Source organism: Centropristis striata, chromosome 16 (assembly GCF_030273125.1).
Source record: "Centropristis striata isolate RG_2023a ecotype Rhode Island chromosome 16, C.striata_1.0, whole genome shotgun sequence".
In the NCBI taxonomy this organism is placed as follows: domain Eukaryota; kingdom Metazoa; phylum Chordata; class Actinopteri; order Perciformes; family Serranidae; genus Centropristis; species Centropristis striata.
In genome coordinates, this window is record NC_081532.1 from 7,239,312 (window position 1) to 7,247,946 (window position 8,635).

An 8,635-nucleotide genomic window follows, 5' to 3' on the forward strand; every position below is an offset into this window, starting at 1 on the left:
AGTCTGACTAAATGGCCACAGGTAGCAGCCTTAAAAAGTTGCAGTCTCCAAATTTACATCACAGTTGATTTATGTTTAGGTTCGAATCCGGGTTGCAGCTCTTCTGTGTAGTTTGCATGTTCTCCCTGTGTCAGCGTGGGTTCTCTCCGGGTCCTCCAGCTTCCTCCCGCAGTTCAAAGACACCTTAGGTTTAATTGTTGACTCTAAATTGCCCGTAGGAGTTAATGAGAGCTTGATTGATTGTCTGTCTCCGTGTGTCTGCCCTGTGATACTTTGGCAGCCTGTCCAGGGTAGACCCCGCCTCTCATCCAATATCTACTGGGACTGGCTGCAGCCCCCCCACGACCCGAGTGTGGATAAGCGGTTGAGAATAATGAATGAATGGATGATGCTCCTCCAGAATCACAGAGTACATTATACAACAGTTTTCACATAATGCATTCATGACCAGTAAACTGATCTGACCTTTGAAACACTCCTTGTATGTTTTTTTTGGCCAATATTATCTATAAGAAAATAGCCAAGCTTTGTTGTTTCTTCTAATTTGTTTATTAAAAGATTATTTCTTTACATAGTGTTAAATACAATCTCTCAAGAGACCAGAGGTCTGAAAGCAGATGAGGAGAAGAACAGATGTGGGCTCACGTTTGATTTAACTTCCTTTCGGCAGACCACCAATACAATATATCACTCTGTCATTATTTTAAAACGCAATGCAGCTGTCAGCCATCAATCTTCAGTTGTAAAAAATAAAGAATAAATCAGAGGAAATGTATTTAAGTCATAGCATTTCTGTGCAAAACAGGGAGAGTTAGGACCCAGAGCCCATATTCCAGCAGCTTGTACCATCCTTTCACCATTGAAGGTCGTAGAACAAACCTTTTTAATACCAACAGTAAAATTCAAGTCTTCTATCTTCCACCTGGATGCCCATGGTGCATTTCTGGTGTGTAGGTCAAGAGAACGATCATGACCCACAGGTGCAGTACAGCCTGTGAAAATAAATGTTTTTAAAAACCAGCGTTCATCAAGATGGAAAAATGACATACCACTCAAATACTCACCATGTACAGAATGACAAAAACTCTGGCCATGGGGTAGCGCCTCAAGAAGATACCCAGTCTGATGCTGAAATGACAACATTTCCGTTTATTACTGGGTATTAAATCTCACACAGGAAATAGTGCAGTGATAGAACAGTACAGTGAAATGTTACCTGAAACGGTCAATGGTGCTGGCTGCCTTGCGCACTTTGCCGTACATTCCTGGACTGTCCTGATCGCTGAAAAGGACGGGTGTGTTTCTTTGTCGTGCCACTAAAAAAACAACACAATTATGAATGAAAAAACAATCTGTTCTTTTTAACAACAAGAGTGAATATAAAGTGGGAATTTCAAAATAAATAAAAAATATATATCGAAGCATTGTTTAACCCCTTATCATCAAGTTTTATTTTCTGTATTTTTCAGATCATAATAAATAACCTTGTTGGACCGGGGGAAGTCTTTTTCATTTTGTGTGTACCTTAGATCATTACTAATAATAGAATATCGTCACCCTGTTAAAATAATCGCCTAACTCATTTTTTCAAGTTTTGCAGGAAACACAAAAAACTTCACCAAAAGTGTAACATATGACATTTATTGATCATTTCACTCAAAAAGGCTGTAACAAAGGATGGCTATTGGTATAGTAATAACACTGTGTGTAAATTATGTAACTTTTTTTTTTTGGGGTATTTTTCATGCTTTTTATTGAAAGTGACAGATAGAAAGGGGGTGATAGAGGGGAAGACATGCGGCAAAGGGAGTTCAGGCCGGATTCGAACCCGGCTCCGCCGCAGCAAGGCCTTAATGGTAAGCGTTCTACCAGTGTGAGCCACCGGGACGCCCCAATTATGTAACTTGAGAGAAATAAATTACTTAGGCAATTTTTTGAACATGCCTTTGTGACTTAAGCAAGATATGGTAACACTTTATTTTGAAGGTGTCTACATAAGAGTCACACAAGCCTGTCTGAAACATGACATGACAAGTATCATGAGCATTAATGTTACTTCAAAGTGTCATTAATGTTCATGACACATCCCATGTCATGTTTATGACACGCTCATGTCACTCTTCTGTAGACACCTTAGAGTAAAGTGTTACCAATATTAGTGTCAACAATAAAACACTGATAAACTAAACTGATAACTAAACAATCTCCCTCTAGCTCTTCTTTGCTGGGTTCTTATCTGATGCCTATGAATGTGGCAAATTGTCAACGAAGTGATGATCTTAAGGGGGTAAAATCACATGATCTGATCAACTGAGGATGTAGGTGATTTTACCATAGGTGGCCGGCATCATGAGGAGATGATTTAGGCAAAAAACCCCAATTTTGACAAAAAATGACATAGGCGATTATTTTAACAGTGTGACGATATGGAGAAGCCAATTGCTCAACACCATGTCCTGCAGGTAAAACCCTGACTATGGTTAAGTATCTCATACAACCACACTTTCTAAATCTTAATTATCCCTTTAAACAGTCAGCAATGAAACACGTCTAAAACTCTCCTACCTGGTCCCTCCAGACCGCTCATGTTGATGCTCGGCCCTCCACTTTGTCCTCCCTGTGAGTTCTTCAGCTGCTGTTCCAGGCGCTCCAGCTGAAACACCAGGGAGCTTTTTTCTGTGCCCAGAGCCTCCAGCATCGTCTGCTTCTGGATCAGCGTCTCTGTCAGCTGGTGGAGACGATTCTCCAGCTCCGTTTGACTGCTGCTGCTGAGGGTCTTGTTGGTCAACTGGAAGGACATCATGTTTGTCACTGTGTGTCAAACTGACCAAGCTTCTGTCTGCCCCAGAGAAGATATTTAATGATTAAGTGTCTGACCTGGTTCCTGAGTTTTTGGATTTCATCCTCTCTGTCCTTGACTCTGCTCTGCAGAGTGGTTTTGGCTCGATGTTGTTCTTCCTCTAGATACTGCAGCTCCTATAATAGGAAAAATACAAAAACTTATATGTATAATATATATTTTTTTTTAAGAAACTATAAGACTGTTGCTTTATGTTAGAATATCTCTAACAGAATAAAGAATGCAATACATATTTTATGTAACACATTCATTCTACTTCTCAATATGTAATTAATCTTCTCTCATAACATCCATGATGCCATTTTGTTAATAACTTGGTCTTCTTGTTTTCTTCCAGTAAAGAGCAATAAGAAGTTTGGCTTACACATATCCATAAGAGTAATCCTTCTTCCTTAGTTTTGAAGAGTACAAGTTCAAAATATAAATCTTAGGTTTCAGAGGGACCCCTACACATGGGCTATAGTTGTAAATTTAGGAAATCATCCTACATCACTCCCCTTACCTGTTTGTAGCGCTCGAGCTCAGCCTCCACCTCCTGCTTTAGTCTGTGCTGGTAGGCCATTTGCTCCTCAAACTGCAGCTGCTGCTCCCTCCATGAGTCTGCCTCAGTCACAGCCTGATTCTCTAAATCCTGCCAGATAAAAACATGTCTCACTTACACAGCTCAGTCAACATCTGCAACCTTAAACCAAAGTTAGACAGAAAACACTTGTTTCTGCAGCAGGTACAGGTACAGCGTCTCACATCATGCAGACAGATACACTTACAAACCTCCCAGTGAAGCAGTAAATCACACAGGGATCAATACAGAATCACATTACTTTGAATTTACACATCCTGTTTGCCATTTAGAACATCTCACCTGTATTTCTATCCGAAGTGTGTGCACTTGGCCCTGTAGTTTTTGGACGTCCTCTTTCTGCATTTCCCTCTCGTGACGCAGGTCCTCCAGCTCCAGAGCCATGGTCCCGCTGCCATCCAGAGTGTCCAGACCAGATCCCTCCTTCAGACTGCTGATCAACTTCTCTTTGGACTAGAGGACCATTTAAAAAAATTACAGTATAAGATCATAGAAAAGCCTCATAACAAAAACAATATTGTAATGGGGCAATTCCCCACAAGGTTGTGCGGCAGTGGAGTGTCATTAAAATAGCTTGTTAACTATAATCCCAATGTAGCAGAGTAAACCTTATATTACCCAGTTATTGGGCAGTCTGTGGCCTAGAGGTTAGGAATCAGACTTGTATCTTGAATGGTAACTGGAGGGTCAAGGGTTGGAATCCCAGAACTGACAAGTTAAGGACTGAAGTGTCCTTGAGCAAGGCACATAACCCTATAATAACCCTGTAATGTGCTGCCACTGCTCCTTGCATGGTGTGTTCACTTGTGTGTTTAAAGGATGGGTTAAATGCAGAGGTTAAATTTAAATCTTTATCTTCTTGTTTGTTTTAGCATCTCAACATTTCCAACTGCACATGACGGCAGCTTCATTTCACAGCAGCTAGACAAGATTCTTCCTTGTGCGTCCACTGCGGCACTGACCACTGCAGCCCAAACACACACCAAATTAAATGGAATTACTGGCACTACTCTGAATGCAGCCTAAATGAAAAAGACAGTAAGACTTACTTGAAGGATGCGTGAAGCTTTGTGCTTGTAGTCTTGCAACTCCTGTTTGGCAGCCTCAGCTGCAGCTTTAGCACTTTTCAGCTGTGACTGGAGGTCGTCGACCCTGAGCTTCTCCTCTGCAGCTCGCCGCTCTGCTGCAGTCACCGTCTCTGCGAGGGTCTGCCTCTCTGCCTCCACCTTGGACAGGCGGCCGCCAAACTCATTCTACACAGGAACACAGGGTTAAGAAGTCTCACAATTTCCATGTGTTTAGTCTAGACTTAAGTGTCACATATAAAGGAAGATGAATGGCATCTCGGTACCTGCATCTGCCTGTAGCTGTCCTGCTCCCTCCTGACGGCCAAATCAGCCTCTCGCAGCCTCTCCTGTATCGTTTCAAGAGCTTGGTTCTGCATGCTGCTCCCTTCTGTGTGGTCTTGCATAATTCTAAAAAAAAACAGACACTGAAGCGTTAAATCCAAACTTGTTCATATAAAGCTGATGTCTATTTAAAGAATGTGGTGACAAAAGTTTACCTTGACCGTTCCTTCTGTGCCTCCTCTAATGCAGCACAGCGGGACTTCAGCATCTGATCAGCTTCATCTAGTCTGATTTTCAGGATGGCGAGTTGACCGTCTTTAGCAGAGAGAGCCTCTGTTAGGTCATCAACCTTTGACCGAAGTTCCCGTACCATCCGGTCTGTCTGAGACTGCTCCGAGTTCCACCTGTCTGCACGTAGACGGGCCTGGTTCAATTCTATACGAGAGGAAAACCACTTAATCAGTTTAGAGTGCAGAAATGTCGGCCATCATTGTTTTTGCTTGGTCTCATCTCTTACCATCTTGTAAGTCTTTTGCTCTCTGGATGACTGAAGCCATCTCCTGGTTGAGGGAGGCCACCTCACTGCGCAGCAGCTGGTTCTCCAGACGCAGACTGGACAGGATGTGGCTCTGCGGCTCCTCTGTGGGAAGAGGAGGAGGAGGAGGCTCCTGCCTGATGGACTCTTGAGGGACAGCCAAGCCTGAGTCTGAACTCTCAGGTGTGTCTGTGGTGGCCACATACAAAAATATCAGTCACATATTACTGCCTGAAAAGAATTTTGAGCATAACTGTTTCTCCTCTAAGGCAAATCCCAGCACCCTCCTATTTCTTTATTTTTAATTTTATTGTAATTTTTTTTTCATGCTATGTTTGCCTTGTATGTATAAGCTACACTGTATCCATCTGTTCAAGCAAAATGTTATTAGATGCTGCCTTCCATACAGAGACACTGATTTGTTGTGACTGTTTTTTGTTAAAATAAATAAAGAAAGAAAGGTAAAAATGAATACAATAAAAAATAAATACATTTTTAAATATACTTGTTTTCGCTTTAGCTCTGCGTACATAACAAAAATCACACAGTTATAATAATCAAAAATTACAGATTTCAAACACATTGTTACATTTCCCCCTTATTATTACCAGAATAATATTCTATCTTAGTTTTTCTGCTTTTCGGATAAGGAAATGCAACACTGTTTCCAACACTGACTGATAATTTATGAAAACTAAAGTTAAATAAAGGGTCTAAATATTCAAACCTTGGCTTTGTTCTTTAGCAGAGCTCTCCTCTGATGTTTTGAGGCTGTGAGCAGACAGTGAGCTCATGCTCGAGGCCCTGGATACACCCCGGGTTGAGGGGGGCGTCGACGGGGCTGAGGGGACGGTGTGAGGAGTGGTGGAAGGAGGAGGTGTTGGGTTTTGGGCCTCAGTAACCGCAACCGACACTTTCACCTGTTCCCTTCTCGAATCCCTCCTGTTGCTGACCGGAGGGTCCGAGCTGTTCAGAAAGTCAAAAAGCATGTCATCGTCCACATCCTGCTCGCTCTTTTTGGGCCTCACAAAGCCAGACGAGGTCTTTGCAGAGTTGGGGGGGCTGCTGCCAGAAGCGGATGGAGTACTGGCCATGTTGGCCGTACTGGCCACGTTGGCGGTACCAGCCAGCAGGGTAGCACTGGATCTCTTAATGTTGCCAGCTGCTGCAGAGATAAAGCTGGGTGCGTCATCAGACGATACATAGGCATGATGTGTCACAGCTGCATGGGTCGTGTACTCTGAAGTGCTATATTCGGGTTTCACAAGTGATTCCTCTCCATAGGATGACGAAAAGGAGGATGTTCTCGACTGGTTTTTGGTCAGGGCAGTGGCAGCTCCCTGGTCCACTTTATTCAGGAAGTCCTCAGCTTTCCCAGCCAAATCAGCAAACCAAGACATTTTGTATCCTAATGGCAGAAACACAACAGCACAATTTGAGGATTACATGGGCCTTCTTGCTGACAGCTTCCAAGATGCTCAGGCCTTTCAACACATTTACCCTGCTAAAGGGTACAAAAAATAACCAAGTGTAATTTTAAAATTCATTTTAAAGTCTGACTTTCAATATAATTCTCCTAACTTTTTCTAATAAAACTAAGGATAGTGTTGCCTTGAGGGTCAGAGAAGTCAGTAAGTAAAGGTGAGCAAATGACCACTTGAATCTACAGACCGGCAGAATAAATCTAGGCAGGGAAATTGAAACAGCAGCTCTTGCCCCTCCCTTATTACTACCATAAATAACAAAATAAAAAATAAATCATTTTCTGTAATGAAATTAGCAGTTTTCATCCAAAGCAAGATCCACATCAGGGAGTAAAAAATCAGACATCTTTCCACACGTCCTTCAACTGATTATCAGTTACGAACATTTACGTTAGAAGAAGTAACCAAAACAAAGCTTAAAATTTCTGTCAAAATAACTTTATACTACATGTCTAGTTTAAGATGTCACCAAAAATAAATTGTTTTGAATAACTAGATTCTGTTAAAAACATCTTTAACAACACAAATTTCTGCACTTCTCAGCAACACTGGAAAGCCATGATTGATTTTGCTGAGACGAGGGATCACGTGACAAATATTCAATGGAAATCAGCCAAAGCAGCAGGCTGTTTACACAGAGCAGAGGGGAGGGGACAGGAGAGGTTGCATGTACAGGATGTAAAAAAATATACATTATATATACATTTCCCCACTTGGAAAAGTGTTGTAAATATAAATTCCATTATATTCCAATAAAAAATGATTAAAGATGATGATGTATGTCATTATAACTGTGTTATACTACATAACGGACATTCTTGAGTTGCTCCCACTTCTGGCTATGACTGTGCTGTTTCCATAGACGTGCAGGACTTATATATTGCAGGGAAATACAAGGTCATAATGAGTCAAATGTGCAACAAGCAAAAAAAATGCTCTGAAATGGAAACTGGGGTTCAGAGGGTTAAAATACTTTGATTCTGATATCCTTTATTTGTCAGCAATTTTATGCTAACATGAACTAAAAAAATAGTTCCATATTTTAAAACTACATAGATGGATTGGGTTTTATTCTGTTTCCCCAAAGACATATTCATTTTTTAAAAAGCACTACGTAAAACAGAAACATAACAATTGAAGTCATTAGGAGCAAACTGACAGTCATGGGAAATCTTGCATGACAGACACTTAAGCACCTGTCAGATATATGAGGTACCCTAATCGGCAGAATAAAGGTAACATAATGACAACAACTGATTGATAGATGAGGTCAAAATACCATTAGGGTCATAGCTAAACTTAGTGATCATCCAGTCTTTGTCAGCAGAGACTGAGGAGGATCAGGACTGAAATCTCCAGTGAATACACATTTCTGCACAGCTAGCATGCTAGCTAAACACCTCAACAGACCCAAAGCTGGATAGCTAGACATTATAACGACACTGCATTTTTTTCTGGCACAAATACATGGATATAAAACAGCTATTACATGAGTCGTCAGCAGCCGGAATAACGCTATCATAAAGTAAACACAGTTGGTTCAGGATCAACTCCATCACTGCTAAAGCTAACAGGCTAGCTGGCTAGTCAGTGAAAGAAAGCCTCTAACGTACCGTTTGAAACGACGTCAAGATGTCCAGATGTGTGAGATCAGCTGGCTACCGCCGGGGTTTGACTGCTGGGCATGAAAGAGAAATACAGGCTGGATAAACACGGTCAAATGTCATTATCTGTCAAAGAGGATATTGGTGATCTTCTCAATACGTGGACCAGGAAGCGCAGCCAGCAAGGACCCCACAACAGAGCGACCTGAGAGAAGCCTGATTA

At 41.6% G+C, this 8,635-nt stretch overlaps 1 protein-coding gene across 1 annotated transcript; it reads right to left on the reverse strand.

Annotated features, from left to right (window-relative positions):
* Positions 1-501: 501 nt before the first annotated feature.
* Positions 502-8,635, reverse strand: golga5 (golgin A5). The gene is made up of 13 exons (XM_059352970.1): positions 8,422-8,635; positions 6,052-6,732; positions 5,307-5,513; positions 5,005-5,224; positions 4,792-4,915; positions 4,490-4,693; positions 3,723-3,893; positions 3,363-3,491; positions 2,878-2,976; positions 2,566-2,788; positions 1,217-1,316; positions 1,065-1,128; positions 502-992 (listed from the first exon to the last, which is right to left on the reverse strand). Exons 2-13 carry the CDS (start codon positions 6,722-6,724, stop codon positions 912-914), a joined length of 2,295 nt encoding a protein of 764 aa, XP_059208953.1. The 5' UTR covers positions 6,725-6,732; positions 8,422-8,635; the 3' UTR covers positions 502-911.